The 17933-nt window shown below is 42.1% G+C and overlaps 1 protein-coding gene across 1 annotated transcript; it reads right to left on the bottom strand.

Annotated features, from left to right (window-relative positions):
• Positions 1-8732: 8732 nt before the first annotated feature.
• On the bottom strand, positions 8733-17293 carry LOC133913156 (threonine dehydratase 1 biosynthetic, chloroplastic-like). The gene is made up of 9 exons (XM_062356220.1): positions 16800-17293; positions 15447-15626; positions 15082-15351; positions 14442-14648; positions 13664-13912; positions 13514-13587; positions 13208-13325; positions 12707-12841; positions 8733-9180 (listed from the first exon to the last, which is right to left on the bottom strand). Exons 1-9 carry the CDS (start codon positions 17232-17234, stop codon positions 9028-9030), a joined length of 1821 nt encoding a protein of 606 aa, XP_062212204.1. The 5' UTR covers positions 17235-17293; the 3' UTR covers positions 8733-9027.
• Between the last annotated feature and the right edge of the window lie 640 nt (positions 17294-17933).

The following is a 17933-nucleotide window of genomic DNA, read 5'->3' as shown; positions in this document are numbered from 1 at the left end:
TCTTGAATGGACCGGGGCTATGGAACGGAAGCCGTTGGATCTCAGCAGACAAGGGAGAACTTGGCTAGAGCTGGACACCTTCCCACGGCTTTGGATTCGCAGTCTACGGTAGGGATGGGATCATGGGAACTAGCGTAGCAGAGGCTTTTGAAATCGAAAAATCCGCAATCTAAACTCTTTTTAAGGAACATATGTATTCCATTAAACCATAGATGCAGCGATATCATTGGCCACCAAATTCTCGTGCCAACAGACGAACCATCCTATATAAGTTGGCAAAAGTTATTTACAGATATGAATACATTTCTCGGTAAAAAGCAGAGAATGATACCAAGATTAACACTTGTGCACGGTATGATCGCATATTATAAGTGTTGTTTACATGATAATTAAGTTATAATTCTTCATCGAGTCTCACAACTCAGCATATATGGGTAATATTACTGAATATCATTTTGCCAACGGCATAACTAAGGAATTCTCATGGGTTTTTAAGTGAGCCCCTAAAGATTAGGTACAAGCTAATATACATGGATAGTAATTTTTCTCATCTTATACTTGAAAACCGTCATAAAATTCCTAGCTCTGCTATTATATTTTGTTGTGACATCCGTTTCTCTGTTGCCTCAGTCACCACAAGTGAAACAGTATACGTGACAAAAGAGTTCACCGTCAATAGCGCTAGTGCTAAAAAAATAATCAATTTAGAAAATAGATCCTTTATTAATAAAAAAGATGTTTTCTGCAAATCAAAGAATATTTCAGGGGACCCATTTGAAATAGTTAAGCATGTTGTAAGCATTTTTTTCAAATTTTCTTCAAATTTGAAGCCCCAGCACGCGTGGTGTCTTTTTAACTATATGACAATATATGTAAAGACAAAAGAAAGCAACTAAATAGACAAAAGTGAAACTAACAATAAGTTCTCAACGTTGTGGATACATTCCAGGGATTTGTTGGAAATGTCAGGAAGTGTTATTGTACGGGTCACCCATATCGCGCTATGGAAGTGACTCCAGCAGTATTTAGTTCCCCACCAATTGACCATCCAACTACCTCTCGCTCCACCGTTTTAGTGGACCGCTCCAAGCCTCCAACTCTTGAGTAATCGCACCGTCAATCGACTATACAACTGCTACAGCATCACTCGTTACCATACAAGCGATACAACAGAACAGTACACCACACATTATCAAATTCGCATCACATGATTCACATCCTCATCCTCGCAAATAAGGCTTGACACGTCTAGTAATAGGCTCCCCCAGACACATTTTAATTTACTTGAGAATAAAAATGTAAGACACGGTCAAGGGTTAGACTTCGTGTAGGAAGTAATAGCACTTTCAGATTTATTTCAAATTAATTTTTATATAAAATGAACAACAATAGATACAAATAATTAATAATGATTGTGTTCTGACTAGTCTCGATTAAATTTGACTAGTCTCGAGTAGGATTCGACAAATCTCAACAAGTCTTAACTAGTGTATTTCCTCGACAAGATATTCGATTAGGTACTTGACCAACGATGTACTCAACTAGGTACTCTGTGAGGAACCATCCAAATAATATTCTAATTAATCATCAGGAGGATCATTATTCATAATCACAACCTCGATAATTAACTAGAATATCATCCCGATAGTCCCGGCACGTGTTTTGTGTCCAAAATCGGAACACATGCCTTCCCAACATGTACATCACAACAAAACTTAAGAAAAAACGGGTAATTAACATTATATTGCAAGTTTTTAAGCAAGCAACAAGTTATCACAATTTACAGTAAAAAAGAGCTACGAGTAGACTAAAACCTGCTCAACTCCTAACCAGCAAAAAAACTAAGCAGTGGAAGACTAAAAACTATACAACAAAAAGATATGGAGCCGCATGTCCTTAGGCTCCATACCAGAACACTGAGTTCGGACTAGAGTGTGCTACTCCTGCTCGCCACCCTAATCAGCAGGCACAAAGTAGCCAAACACCGCCCCCTCCTCGCTGACATGTGAACCTGCATCAACTTAAGAGCAGCACCCTGAGTACGAACGTACTCGCAAGTCTTACATAATATGGATATATAATATCCTGACTCCAAGGATTATGCATTGAGCTGTTAGTAAGAGTAGATCACAAGGTTAAGTAAAACATACGCGGTAAGCAACCTAGACATATGTGTGAGCAACTAACTTAACCAACATATATGAAATTACCTTGCAACTACCAACTGATCATATGAAACTGAAGCCACATTAGTATCAATGTATAACAAGTGTCATCTCGATCATCTCCCACATATCCGAACCACAAACCACATATCCAAACCATACAACCAACCACGAGAACTCTACGACCGAGTGCAAATGAAATAATAGCATGCTCATGACCGAGAGCGTGACAGTTTGAATTGTTTATACACCTTGCAGGGGCATACTCCTAGACCCACACGACACGAGGACCATACGGCTTGTGTCACCGGCCAAAATGCACACAAAGGGGTACTCGTGACAACCTTTCCCAACCAGCCCCAACCGTGTGGGGCATGCATCGCTCGACGCTGCGATCCTAGAACTACTCCCAGAACAAACTAGTCATGTGATGAGTAAGGTAAGTGCTAAAGTCAACTACCCCAATGATTGGCCTTAAACGATGCAAGCAGTCTATGGTGCTCGGGTTTCCTCTCCCGACCTGCCCCCTGAACTTTCCACCGAGGCAGACGACACCCCTAACACCGCCCACATCTCGTCTCATACTCACCACTCACCAACCAACACCAACAACCCAACACGGTAACCATTGTGAAAGTAATTTAACTATAGCTCGCGAACGATGGGACGTTCCACCGCTCGACTTCTACCAAGGACCTATGCATTGCTAATCATCTCGCATCACTTTTAAGTTAGACCTTATCAGGAATAAACCCAGGCTACAAGAATATAGATCAACAATAATTCAAAGTAGAGACAATGCGATCAACATAGGTTCTACCCATAAAAGCCTGGCATCGACTTTCTATACATGCAAACCTATACATAAGCATAATTTATCAATATTTAGACTCTATTCAATTCAACTGATAGGGTTCAATATGATAGATGCTTTCCTTACTGTTCATGTGGTTGTCCAAAATTTCCCTCGTTCTCCTGGATCACCGGCTCGACGTTCTCTAAAAAGAATAACGCGTGCAATGCCATGAGTATGGATGAAATATAACAATATGTCACAATATGCATATAATGGATAAATCATTTTTTCTAGATATAACAAGTCATAAGAAAACTAGCAAAATTAGATTCATCAATTTTAGACTTATGATGAATTAACGGTGAATTAATGAAGCTTTAACCTAATTAATTAATCTCAGAAATTTAATTCATTATTTCATAGCTGGGGATATTTTTAATATGTAGAGTAGGTTATTATGAAACTAACAAAATTTGTTTCATAATTTTTAGAGCTATAGAGAATTTATTATGAATTTTACAAGTTTCAGCAAGCAGTAACTGTGCTGTGTGGTTATACAGCGATCAGACCGCAGGTATACTGGCAGTCAGACCGCCAAGAGTCGCGGTCAGACCGCCGGAAACACGGTCAGACCACCCAGTGTAGAGGGTTTTGGCCCCTGGCAGTCTGACCGACCTTGGGTGGCGGTCAGATCGCTGGAAGTCTTTGGGGGCACTTTGGGAGCTCACCGGCGACGATTTCGGTGACATTTGGAGTGGAGACTTAGACCTAGAGAATCACATTGACTTACTCTACCGTGTAGGATAACATGTATACGCTGAAATCGACCAAAACTCGGCTATTGCTTCTAATTCATCAAGAACTCATGAACTTCAAACCCCTAGCTCAAAATTCAAAATCCAACCATCCAAAAGGCGGATTCTTGTCATGGGAGTTTAGGGGACTCACCCAATGGCCTTTACCGAGATTGTGGACCGCCGATTGAAGGAGGAAACAGAGGAAAAAGCTCGAGAGGCGATGGAACGTCCAGTGTTTCAATGGAGACTGTTAAATTGAAATCCATCTAGAACATCAAGCTACGCTCATTCACAACTTGGACAATGGACTAAATCTTAAATTGCAAGTCTTGTGCAAATAAGTTTCACTTAAAGTCATAACGATACTAGGCTGCCAATAGGCTACCCAGCGGATGGAGCATATAACTCATACTCCATGATCTCTTCATTAGTTTATTAGAGATTACCCAAGTCTCATAGACTGCAACCAATAGTCAGACTCATATAGGTGTGCTCTTTCAAGAATACCCTGTAGGTTAGCATCTTTGCTAATTAAAGCCAATAGAACACATTAAGCCAATAACCAACATACCTTACAGATTTCGAGAGTCTTGTATCTTTACACGAGTGGGTTGTCTGGTACTCTCCTTCAGTTTACCAATAGCTTGTTCTTTCCATGTTCTATTCACAGGATCTCTGATCACATAGGCTGGGTTACCACTACCGTATAACTCACATGGGTCTCATACTCATCTCCTTTGATGCATTATCTATCATATTTCATGATAGTCCTTTTGTAAATTGATCTGTCAGATTTTTAGCCACTTGAATATAATCCAACGCTATCACTTTGGAGTTTCTTAATTTTCTAACATATTTCAATCTTCTCTTTACATGTCTTGAGGATTTCATATTGTCCTTAAAACTGTTCACTTTGACAATAACTGTTTAATTATCACAGTTCATAAAGATAGCGGTATCAATTCTTTGACCACTGGCAAATCCATCAAGAGCTCATGCAACCATTCTACCTCAACAGTAGCTATGTAACACTGTGAGTTCTGCTTCATGGTTGACCTCGTCAATATGGTTTGTTTACAAGACCTTTATGAAATAACAACACCGTCAAGAGTGAATATATATGCACTTGTGGTCTTTATCTCATCAATATCGAATATCCAATTTGAATTACTATAACCCTCCAGTACTGATAGGTACCTAGTACAGTGAAGTCCAAAATTTGTATTACATAGCAAGTAGCGCATGACTCGATCAAGCGCATGCCAATGATCATCACCCGGATTAGAAGTAAACCAGCTTAATTTGCTCACAACAAATGAGATACTAGACCTTATAGCACTAGCTAGGTACATGAGTGATCCGATTATTTGAAAGTATCTCAGTTGATCCCTAGCAAAATTTTTTATTCTTTCGAAGTATTAAGCTAGGATCATAAGGTGTTGGAGCGATCTTGCTATCCATATAGCCAAAGCGTTTCAAAATCTTTTCCACATAATGAGATCATGAAAGTGTAATTCCATTCTCACATATAATTAACTTAATGTTTAAGATCACATCAGCCTCTCCCAGATCTTTTATATCGAAATTTCTAGATAGATATGATTTGACCTCATTAATCTCATCCATATTTGTTCCAAAAATCAAGATGTCATCAACATACAGGCACATAATAACTCCCTCACCCCCACCATGATGATAATACACACATATATAAGCTTTATTAACAACAAATCCCGCATATATTAACATTGTATCAAACTTCTTATGTCATTGCTTAGGAACTTGTTTGAAGCCATACAAAGATTTTAGCAATTTACATACCTTATCCTCCTAACCTTCTATTATAAACCCATCAAACTGATCCATATAGATTTCCTCATCCAACTCTTCATTAAGAAAAGTTAACCCATCAGGCTAATCTATATAGATTTCCTCATCAAACTCTTCATTAAGTAAAATTGTCTTAATGTCTATTTGATGAACGATAAGATTATGTGAGACAGCTAAGGAAAATAATAGTCTTATCGTGGTCAATCGAGCGACAGGTGAATAAGTATTAAGAAATATTCATCTTCTTTTTTGTATAACCTTTGACTACAAGCTAAGCCTTACACTTTTTGATAGTACTATCAGGCCTAAGCTTATTCTTGAACGCCCACTTACAACCTACAATCATAAAGTCGATCTGAGACTTTCCAAGTGCCGTTGACGAGAATAGAATTCATCTCGCTATGAGCAGCCTCCTTCCAGTAGTCTACATCTGGAGATGCATAAGCTTCTGAAATCGACTTAAGAGTGTCATCCACAAGGTACATAACGAAATAATCACCAAAGGATTTTATTATTATTTGTCTCTTACTCCTTCTCGGAGCCTAACTGTCATACTTCTCAGGAACTAGCTCGAGTGGTTGCTTAGAATACTCGAGTGGTGTGATAGGTCCAAGAATTATCTCAGAAGTTTAACTAGAAATGCTATATATATATATATATATATATATATATATATATATATATATCATAGGAAATATGTTCTTAAAAAAGGTGGCATTTCTAGACTTTATAATTATATCAACATGTTAGATACTTCAGATTTAACTATTAAAAACATATAGGCAATGCTCCGATGAACATATCATAGAAAGATATAATCCATTGTCTTAGGTTTCAACTTACGTTTTTTTTTAGTTATTGGTACATTAACTTTTGTTAAGCATATCCAAGTGCGTAAATAAGAAAGTAATGATTTTCTCCCTTTTCATTCTTCATATAAGGTTTTCTTCTTATTCTTAATAGGAACTCTATTTAAAATATGACACGAAGCCAACAAAACCTCTTCCACCATACCTTAGATAAATTCATAGTGTGTAACATGGTATTAACCAGATCAGTCAGGGTGAGATTCTTCCTCTCAGCTACCTCGTTTGATTAGGGGAATGGGGGAGTATTCTCTCATGAATAATTCTATGTTTCTATCAGAATAAGTCAAAATCACTCGAGAAGTATTTTCTATCATGATCCAATCTAAGTCTTTTGATTTTCCTTTCTAATTAATTTTCAACTTCTATCTTATAGATCTTAAAGTACTCTAGAGTCTCATCTTTTGATTTCAACAAATACACATTACAATATCTAGATGCATCATCGATTAAAGTCATGAAATATTTTTTTCCACCATTCGTCAATACACTATTCATATCACAAAGATTTGAATGTACGAGGTCTAACGTTACCAAATTTCTCTTCTCGTCTGCCTTGTAAGGCTTACGATGTTAGTTACATTGCACACAACTTTGGCACTTAGAATCTTTAACAATAGAAAAAATCGAAATTAAATTTAAGTTGGAAAACCGAGTCATACAATTAAATTATAGGTGATAGAATGTCAAACACAAGCCTCATCTCCGTTAATATTGCCACAAATATGGTTCACAAATTTATTGTAGAAATCAGAAAGAGAAAAGCAGAACAAGTCTCCACACGTATAGTATTTACCAATAAAAAGTTCATGTTTTGATAGAACCATTTTATTGAACTCGAGTACCACTTAAATTCGTAAATACAGAGAAAGTAACCACTAACTAGATTCTTATTTATTGAAGAGACATATTGCACGTTCCTCAGTTGCACAATCTTTCTCAAAGTAAACTTCAGATCTACCATACCAACACCATAAATAAGAGTATGAGACCCATTTCACATTAAGACAGAAGAATCTCTAGCGATCTGATAAGAAGAGAACATTAAACTATCAACCAGATATCGTTAAATCAAAGTTGCTACAATAAGTTTTTTTTATTGTTGGAAATAATAATACTTTTAGATTTAATTTAATTTAATTCCTAATATACAATGAACAAGAACAGATGCAAATAATCAATAACGACTATATTCCGACTAGCCTCGGCTAAATTCAACTAGAGTTGAGTAGGATTCAACAAGTCTCAACACGCCTCCACTAGTGCATATCCTCGACAAAATATTCGATTAGATACTCAGGTCGAGTAGGATTCAGCAAGTCTCAACATGCCTTGACTAGTGCATATCCTCGACAAAATATTCGATTAGATACTCAATCAGCAGATGTACTCGATTAGATACTTGAGTAGAATTTACATATATACCCGATGACGACGTGAGATGCAGACACCCACATGGTGTCGTTGCTCGATGCAGTAGATGATGAAGATGAAGAAGTCAATGGAGAGACCACCATGATGTCAATCCAATAGACGATGACAAAGACGAAGTAGATTACAATGATGTAGAGAAAGTAGATCGTGAGCAGTTGCGACAAGCATTTCCTAAAAACCTTATTCGCCATTCCCGATGCAGGATACCAAGGGCGACAGATTTTGAAGACCTGCTCTCCCGTTCGTTGGTGCACACTAGTGCAGCAAGATAGAGTAGACTACGTACAACAACGCAACAGAGAGAAATTAACAAAACCCGACAAGACGAGCGAACATGTTCTTCTAATCTTCTCATCCACACATGCTAAATAGATAAAGGAGAGAAACTCTTTTAAATTAATCTTCATCCACTTCCATTAGCAAGATAAGATATAAAAAATATACACCACCTTCACATAGTTAGACTTTTAAGATTTATTTAAAATTATACAAATATAATAAGCTAAACCCATATATTTTAACACTTTGGACAACTGCCAACAATATATGAGAGGCTTAATGTCTGCATCTATTTTTCAATTACAAATCTCGCTATTAAAAAACTTCGCAAATCTTACTCAAATTTGTTTAAAACTTGATATTGCAAAGAGATAGAATGGTTTAGTCAAAATTAGATAGATACATCAAAAAATGTTCATATTAAAAAATACCATCGACTATTAAAAAAAAAATACCATCGACGGTAAAGATAACATGAGTCCTAAACTGTCATCCTCGTAGAGATGGTATTTTCTAACTTTTATGATAGTACACAGCAAATTACCCCAATGATTTACAATAATGATGCAGCCCAAAGCCCAATTACATTATTATTATCAGATATTATGTTTATTATCATTATTTGAGAAATTCTAGTGACTCACCGATAAATTGAGACAAAGAAGCACACCACTGATACACTATGATCTAACAAGCTAACAAATGGCACAACAGAGCTATAAATAGATATGGCGATGCCTTCATTCCAACAGAAGAAGCAAGGTGCGCCTTCTACCTTGGGAGTGTAATCTTCCTTGGAAAGTATCACCAATTTATGGGAGCAAAGGAAACCATCGGTTCATCGATGTGACTCGATGACATTAGATCTTTGGATCACGCAACAGCAGCCGGTATATCTCATTGTTTTGCTCCGACATGTACTCGTACCCAAGATTCTCAGCACGACTCATGAATTCGTCGATATCTTCCAGTGGCACTTGTATACCAACTAATACATTTGCTCCAGTTGCACCCTGCACAAGAGAATTACATGATGAAATGTATACAATTGCAGCTCATTTTAGTGGCCTGCATTGTTTAGCAACATTAATTAAGCAATATGCACGTTCCAGCACACTTCAGCATGGCATATACTTTTCTGTCAAGTTTAAAATGGGAAGGGGCACATGATCACTTGAAGAACAGTTTTTTCATTCATGTTCCAGCGTTCAAGGAAGTGGCTAAAAGATCATAGTTATGAGGTTGCATAAAAAACTCGATCAAACTAAGAGGAACTAGGTGACATTATAAATAAGAAGAAATAGATACCCAAATTCGCGTCAAAAAAGACTCGAACTTAGGTGGTCTAGACGTACATCAACACCCTCAACCAACTGAGCTAGCCACAGGTTCTCTTATGAGGTTGTCAACTTGTACGTCACATTCGTTTACCCTTTGATAATTCTTCGTCTCGTGCTCTCAAGAATTTTGACTTGATTCACTGCGATCTGTGGACCTCTCCCGTTGCGAGTGTGTCCGGATATAAGTATTATCTAGTCATTCTTGATGATTGCTCTCACTTCCTTTGGACGTTTACTTTGCGTCTTAAATCTGATACTTTTTCAACCTTGGCTAATTTTTTCTCTTATGTGACGACCCAGTTCGGCTGCCCCATCAAGAGCATTCAGTGTGACAACGGCCGCGAATTTGACAACTCGTTTTCCCGGTCCTTCTTCCTCACCCATGGCGTTCTGCTGCGGATGTCTTGTCTTTACACGTCCACGCAGAATGGTAAGGCTGAGCGCATCATTCGTTCCATCAATAATATTGTGCGCTCGATGCTTTTCCAGGCCTCCCTTCCTGCCTCCTATTGGGTCGAGGGTCTCCACACTGCCACGTACTTGCTCAACCGTCTCCCCACTAAAACCTTGGCCTTCGCCACACCTCATTTTGCCCTTTTTGGCACCCACCCCTCCTATGCCCACCTCCGTGTCTTCGGGTGCGCCTGCTATCCGAACCTGTCGGCAACCGCTCCGCACAAACTTTCCCCCCGCTCTACCCTGTGTGTCCTCCTTGGCTACTCCTCAACTCACAAAGGTTACCAGTGTCTCAATCTTTCATCAAATCGTGTGCTCATCTCTCGCCACGTCACATTTGATGAAACGTCGTTCCCTTTTTCCAAAACGGTGTCACCGTCATCTACTGACCTTGATAATCTGTCTGAGTTTGAGATACAGGTCCTCCCCATTGGGCACCGCCCTCTCCCTGCAGGTTCATCAAGTGCCACGGCGGCTACTCCCCACCACACGGCGGCCCTCGCGCCCGTGTCTGCTGGGAGTCCAGCAGCCTCGCCTCCCGCGCCTACAGCGGCTACGCCCCACGCGCCGCGGGTGGCCACGACGTCTCCTCCGCCAGCGCCACGCGCGGCCCCGATGACTCCACCAGCGCCACGTGCGGCCACGGTCGGCACGCCTGGCCCCCTGGCCTGCTCGTCACCTGCGCCCGCGCCGTGTGCAGCCTCGGCCGCGTCCCCTGCTGCAACCCGCACGGTCGCGTCCTCGCCCATACTGCCCGTTCGGGAGTTCCGCCGGGTCTACACTCGTCGCCCGCGCATCCCTGCGCCTCCGTCGGCTGACCCTACCCGTCTTCCGCCACGTGCTGTACCCATTCCTCCAGTGGTGAATCAGCATTCGATGGCCACTCGTGGGAAGCTTGGCTTCGGCCAGCCCGCGGTCCTCCAGGCTTCATCGCTGTCTCCCATTCCGACGACATACCGCGCCGCTCTCGCGGACCCCTCCTGGCGTGCTGCCATGGAGGAAGAGTATGCTGCACTGCTCTCCAACAACACATGGGACCTCGTTCCGCACCCGCCTGGTGCGAACGTGGTCACTGGGAAGTGGATCTTTCGCCACAAGTTTCACGTCGACGGTTCTTTGGATCGATACAAGGCTCGCTGGGTCCTTCACGGATTTACACAGCGTCCTGGTGTCGATTATTATGAGACTTTCAGCCCCGTCGTCAAGCCTGCCACTGTTCGTACAGTTCTGTCCTTAGCCCTCTCTCAGGACTGGCCTATTCATCAGCTTGACGTGAAGAACGCCTTCCTCCATGGTACGTTGACAGAGACAGTTTACTGCAGTCAACCCACTGGTTTTGTCGACGCTGCCCATCCGGATCATGTTTGCCGCCTCAACAGGTCTCTCTACGGACTGAAACAAGCTCCCCGAGCATGGTACAGTCGCTTTGCCTCTTACTTGCTCACTATTGGATTTGTCGAGGCCAAGTCCGACACTTCCCTTTTTGTTTATCGCTGGGGATCTGAGACAGTCTACCTGCTACTGTACGTGGATGATATTGTGCTCACAGCTTCCAATGACGCACTTCTTCGCCAGACCATCTCTGCCTTGCAGCGTGAGTTCTCCATGAAGGACCTGGGCACCCTCCACCATTTTCTGGGTATTTCTGTGCAGCGGTGTTCTGGTGGCTTGTTCCTATCTCAGCACCAGTACACCCTCGACGTTCTTGAGCGGGCTGGCATGGCTGGTTGCAAGCCAGTACTCCAGTCGACACTCATGCTAAGCTTTCAGCGACGGCCGGTGTTCCAGTCAGTGACCCTACTCAGTATCACAGTCTTGTTGGTGCTCTGCAGTATTTGACCTTCACTCGACCGGACATCTCCTATGCCGTTTAGCAGGTGTGTCTCCACATGCATGATCCCCGAGAGCCTCACTTGTCTGCTGTCAAGCGCATCCTGCGCTATCTCCATGGCACTCTTGATTATGGTTTGCTACTTCGCCAGTCTGCGCCCTCCGACCTTGTGGTTTATTCCGACGCCGACTAGGCTGGCTGTCCCGATACGCGCAAGTCCCCCTCGGGCTATACCGTGTTCCTTGGTGACAATCTGGTCTCCTGGTCGTCAAAGCGGCAAAACACAGTCTCTCGTTCCAATGCCGAGGCCGAGTACAGGGCTGTTGCTAATGGCGTTGCCGAGGCTTCCTGGATTCGTCAGCTTTTGCAGGAGCTTCATAGTCCACTTCCGAAGAGCACCCTAGTCTATTGCGACAACGTCAGTGCTGTCTACCTATCGACGAACCCCGTCCAGCATCAACGCACGAAGCATATTGAGATTGATCTCCACTTCGTCCGTGAGCGTGTTGCAATTGGTGCAGTCCGGGTCCTCCACGTCCCAACGACCTCTCAGTTTGCCGATATCTTCACCAAGGGTTTGCCCACCTCGGTGTTTCAGGAGTTTCGGTCTAGTCTAAATGTCTGTTCCACCGAAGCTTAGACTACGGGGGGGGGGGGGGTGTTAGAACGATCCCTGAGTACACGCCCGGCCTGCCCCTGTACGCACGCCTGGGCTGTGCACATGCATGCGCTAAATCTCCAGCGCCACCAACCACCGTATCTCCCTCTCGATTCTGTTTCCATAAATCCTGAGGTAGATTGATTCGGTTGGTTGCCTATATATGTAACCCGTGTTATCTCCAAGATTAACAACGATTACACGAGATTATCTACGCTATCAATAAGATGGCCACAGACAAAACCATCACATACCTGTGCACGGTAATGGAAAAGGCTGATATTCCAACGAGGGCTCAATGCATCCAAAAATTTCATAAGGGCACCTGGTCTTTCTGGGAAAATGAACCTGTAAACAAGTTCGTCTTTTATTTCTGATCTGCCTCCAATCTGAAAAATTCATAGTATGGAACCGTGAATAAGGTAGCATAAAAAATAGCCGGAAGGGAACTAGACCAAAACATTTTTGATAATTCAAATCTTTAGAGTACAAAATTAACCTACAAAATATGTCAACCTCGATCTACATTTTGAAGGTAATTATCCATATTTGCAAACTAGACAAGCTACAATTTGAAAAATCATCCTAGCCTAATAGACCTCTTAAAGACGTGCAATGCATATCCAATTTATCATACTACGTGTAAATCTCACTACTGCAATAATAACGCTAACAATCAACTAAGATTAATAATTGATCTCTTTGCCAAAATAATGTGCCAATGGCTATGATTGTGACAGAAAAATGCAACTTACAAAGTATCTAAGGTGGTCCTTTGCCAAATCATTATCAGTAAGGTTAACCGTCTTCAGTTTCGCAGATTCCATGCGATCCACCATTGCTCCAAGCTCATTGTCAGTGTAGATGCCAACACTGTAATAAATAACAACCAATGTATACATATGCCAGGAGACTGTTAGAAGGCGACAATTGTTATATGTCTCAATGTATAAAAGGTTCAGAAAATAAACTAAACAAAGTACATGTCAGTCAAGAAAAAGAGCATCGATAATTTGGTATTGATACATAATAATAAAAAAAGTGTCCATCTTTATGTGTACCTGTAAAGAACAAGGGCATCTTTTGCATTAGAATCGTATCTGTATTTAAATTCAGTAATATTCATCCGGCCAACCTGCAGGATGAGAAGTCATAAGAAAGGAAATGGATTTTCAACTATTACGTATTGGCTGAAATATCACAAGGCATACCAATTCTGCAAACTTTTTGAAGCTTCCCTGCTCCTCTGGCAGAAATGTAGCTAACACTGCTTCCCGTTTTCGACCAACATCAGCAAGTTCAGTCACTAGTCTAAGTCGATCAAAGTTCATATTTGCTCCACTAGTTATTGCAACCACACTTTCTCCTTTCAAACCATAGTATTTGCAGTAGGCTTCAGCCCCTGCCAGAGCAAGGGCACCAGCAGGTTCAAGGATACTTCTTTTCTCCTCAAACATATCCTGCACACATGAAAAAAAGATACTTTCAGCACCAGTGATATACTACGGATAGAATGCATGCACGCATCATATATATGATGCAGAAGGGTGATGGAAGTACGAATGTAAGATTGGAAACAATAGACGGTTGATGCATAAATATTTATGCAATCTATTTCTGTATTCATATCAGCAAAAACTTATGTACAGTAAATTTACAAAACTACCTTAGATAAACACCCTACCACTACAGGAGCTGATGACTAGATAACAAGCCATCGAAGCACAACATTATAGCACATGCCCATTAGATAGTGTTTTGACTTTTGAACATTTAACTTTAAAAAGTTCTTCAACTGGTGGTTTACATCGATAGGCCACTACAGTAGAGAATATTGATGCAACAAATTAGCAATCATCCTTTATTCTTTTTCTTGAGCATTGTATCCTGAGCTTCAAGTGAGTTGAGACGATGAGGATATAACAATGTTCAGTTATCGGCTATTTAAAATATTAAGGAATAGGAAACAAATAAATGTGTAGTTCGCACCTTTATTGAAGCACAAATAGCATCTCGACTGACCATAACAATGCCATCTACAAGTTCTCTGCACAAGCGAAATGTCTCCTCTCCTACAGCTTTGACAGCTACACCATCAGCAAACCCTCCAACATGCTCTAACATGACCCTCTTACCATGGCACAAGGACAATGCCATTGCATTTGCATCTGAAGGTTCTACTCCAATTATTTTCACCTGTACAAAAAAAGCATATTGTTAAACATAAGAAAATTTATCACCCTGACTAAAGACCAATGTAGAAAAGATGTGACGGCCTGACAGGTTCAATCCTGGAAAGGAATCCTGGAAAGGATTACAGTTACAAGATTGATTTGATGATAAACAATTCAACTTTCAAAATGTACATAAAAAATCAGGGCCAAGTCAATATTGTAAAACATATAAAAAATGATCATCCTACTAGAGACCAATGTAAGAAAAGATGTACTGGGTTCAATCCTGTAAAGGATTGCATTTACGAGATTGATTCAATGAGAAAGAATTCAACTTTCAAAATGTACTTAAAAATCAGGGCTATGTCTCCTTGATGGCATGTAAAGAAACTTGTTGTCTTTGAGCACAAGATTGTGTTTTTTTTTTTTAAAAAAAGCTACAGTAGAAGCCTGACCTCTGGGCGAACCCGTTTTACATAGGCAGCAATTCCAGCGATTAAACCACCACCTCCCACAGGTACAAATATTGCATGTAGTGGGCCTTGCAGCTGCCGAACAATTTCCATGCCGACAGTTCCTTGTCCAGAGATAACATCGGGATGGTCAAAGGGAGGTATGAATGTGCGGCCTTCCTGCTCACATCGTAACATTGCATAAGACTGAGCTTCGTCGTATGAGTCCCCCTCAAGGACTACTGTTGCACCCAACCTCTCCACTGATTTCCACTGGAATTAAGATAATACGTTTATTATTTGGTGAGCATTAAGTAAAATGAATGGTGTAAAGGGGAGTCTTAGTTTGGCATCTAAAGATCAGAAACCTTGATTTCTGGTGTTGTCACTGGCATGATGATAACAGCATCACATCCCAGTCTCTGAGCGGAAAGAGCGACTCCCTGGGCATGGTTTCCAGCAGAGGAGCAGATGACGCCCCTTGCCAACTGCTCGCGGGAGAGTTTCGCCATCATATTGTATGCTCCTCTCAATTTGAATGAGAATACCTATACATCAGGTAAACAAATTGAAGTAAAGAAAAGGAAGCAAAAAGGTGGAAAAGAGTTTTACTCTTCAGTCAACTTGAAATTTAGCATGTAGCAACACTAAAAACAATCCACCAAAAATAAATTTCGAACTGCACAAGAAGATCAAATATAGCAGACCGCGTAAAAAGAGAAAGCTTCCTAGGCAACGAATCATGTTCCCTACCAAAGCTTAGCATATTGGGCTCAAAACAAGAGAAATTCTTTGTAGGATCACGTTTCTCATACATATGTTCACGGACATGCTGACAAGGGATAAATCTCAATCTCATATGAATTGCCTCTAGTCCATCCTAAAAATGGTGGCCAGTGCTAAGAGTACCCTAGCCGGCGGTGACCATGGTTGTGTCTTCCATCACCAAAATACCAAGAAAATCAACTAGAGAAATCAAACCCACTGTAAATCAACAAAAAAAAAACAGCCATCTCAAAATTTCAGCACTCTAAAAATCGAACCTTGTAAACAATACCCAGAGATATTTAACAAGAGTCAAAAGTGCAAAATATCTTGAAACGTATATTCTCCTCGGAGAAAGCGTGACAATAACGTATCAGAGTTAAGTGGAAAAATAAGTAAATGTCTAAGAAAGACCATCCCAACCGATCCCTGTCAAGGTCCAGAATTCCTTTACGAAGGGATTTTCGTTCCCTTCAGCGCTCTAAAGATTTTCTTTCATGTTCTGAATTTTCTCTTCTTTCCCTCCACTTCACAAATACATTCAAAAGTAAGCTGTTATGAGAGAAAATAAATGGAATAACAACAGGAGAGTAATCGAGAAGAGAACGAAAGAAAGGGAATATGGTTGGAGATGATCTAACTATCCAAGAATCAAGAGAATCCCTGTGAATCCAAAGATCCTATCCAAGCCTGCTCAACAACATAACACGACAGCCCCAAGGTAAAACCCCGTAAGCCCCGCCCTTATCAAAATACTCTCTCGAACTAGGTCATTGTAGAGTGCAAAATCTTTCGATGAAAACAAGTAGCAGCTAAAACTTCTAATCCCAGCATTCTCGTCAAAAGATGCGATTTTTTCGGGGGGAAATGACTAAAAAAACGCGTCCATGAACGCAAATCAACCAAAAAAAGGGTGGCGAAATAAATAACAGAGGGCTGCGCGTCGCCGTCGATACCGGCTGCAGGTCTTCGCGCTTGATCCAGAGGTTGACCCCGAGGCGATCGGAGAGCTTGGTGGCGAGCTGCAGCGGCGACTCGATGGCCACGTCGTACACCTTGGACGACAGCACGCTGGTCAGGTACTCCATCGCGCCGGGCCCTCCTCCCGCCGCGTCCCCGAACCCCTCCCCCACCTCCGCCGCCCCGCGCTCCCGCAAGCCCGCTACGAGGCACCCGCTCTCCCGCTGCAGCGACTCCGGAGCCACCCGCAACATAGGCGCCGGCGGAGCCGCCGGGACGGCCGCGAGCGCCGCCTCCGCGGACGACGACGCTGCCGTCGTCGCCGCCACCGCCACGGTGGCCACGCGGGAGGACCCGTGTACGCGCGGCCCGTTGCGGCGGAGGGACGCGGCGGAAAAGGAGGCCGAGGCGGCGGTGGCGGCGGCCGCCATGGTGCCCTCGTCCGATTTCCGATTTGAATTTTTTTTCTCTCTTGAGGGGGGTAAGCGGAACGCGTCGTCACGAGCCACAAAGGGCAGGATGATATATGATGTGGCGCCGGAGACGTGGGCCGTGGGGTGGAGTGGAGGCGGGGCCCCGCGCGGGGGATCGGGGCGTCAGGATCCGTCCGCGCGCGCCCGGATGTTTCGTTGGCATTTCTCCCTCCCGTTGTTTTCCGCGTGCGCGCGCCGGGCTTAACACGAGCTCGCCGAGGTCGGAACAGGGATTGTTTCCGTCAAAATTTCGCGAATTTTGAAAATTTCGGAGACGAACCAAAAATTTAATTTCGAATTTTTTCACTAATATGTGGATCAACATAGTAGAGACTAAAAACCGAAATTTTGATGAAGTTTTATGAATTTGTTCTTTTCACGAGTAAAAATTAAATAAATAAATAAAATTGAAATTCCTGTCGGAACTCAGCGGCTCCGCGAGCAGGTCTCGGAGAGCAGAACTGCTACTGTGCCATGGCCGAACCGGCTACATGGCCATCCGGCCATGCTGGGATGGATAGTTTCAGCGTGGACGGGTTTTACTTTACCCGTTGAGAGAGCGCATGGCTTTAGAGATCGATGCAAACCAAACTAAGAAAGGAGAGAACGTGTGGCTTTAGGGTTCGGAAATATATCACACTGTGGTGTACAGCGTTT

Source organism: Phragmites australis, chromosome 3 (genome assembly GCF_958298935.1).
Source record: "Phragmites australis chromosome 3, lpPhrAust1.1, whole genome shotgun sequence".
Taxonomy (NCBI): domain Eukaryota; kingdom Viridiplantae; phylum Streptophyta; class Magnoliopsida; order Poales; family Poaceae; genus Phragmites; species Phragmites australis.
This window is presented reverse-complemented; position numbering and strand designations above follow the sequence as displayed.

Coding starts and splice junctions, on each gene's coding strand:
- LOC133913156 (XM_062356220.1), bottom strand. CDS start 17,234: ATGGCGGCCGCCGCCACCGCCGCCTCGGCCTCCTTTTCCGCCGCGTCC. Junction 15,627..16,799: donor AGCGCGAAGACCTGCAGCCG/GTATCGACGGCG, acceptor CCTGATGTATAG/GTATTCTCATTCAAATTGAG. Junction 9,181..12,706: donor TTTTCCATTACCGTGCACAG/GTATGTGATGGT, acceptor TCTCTTGTGCAG/GGTGCAACTGGAGCAAATGT.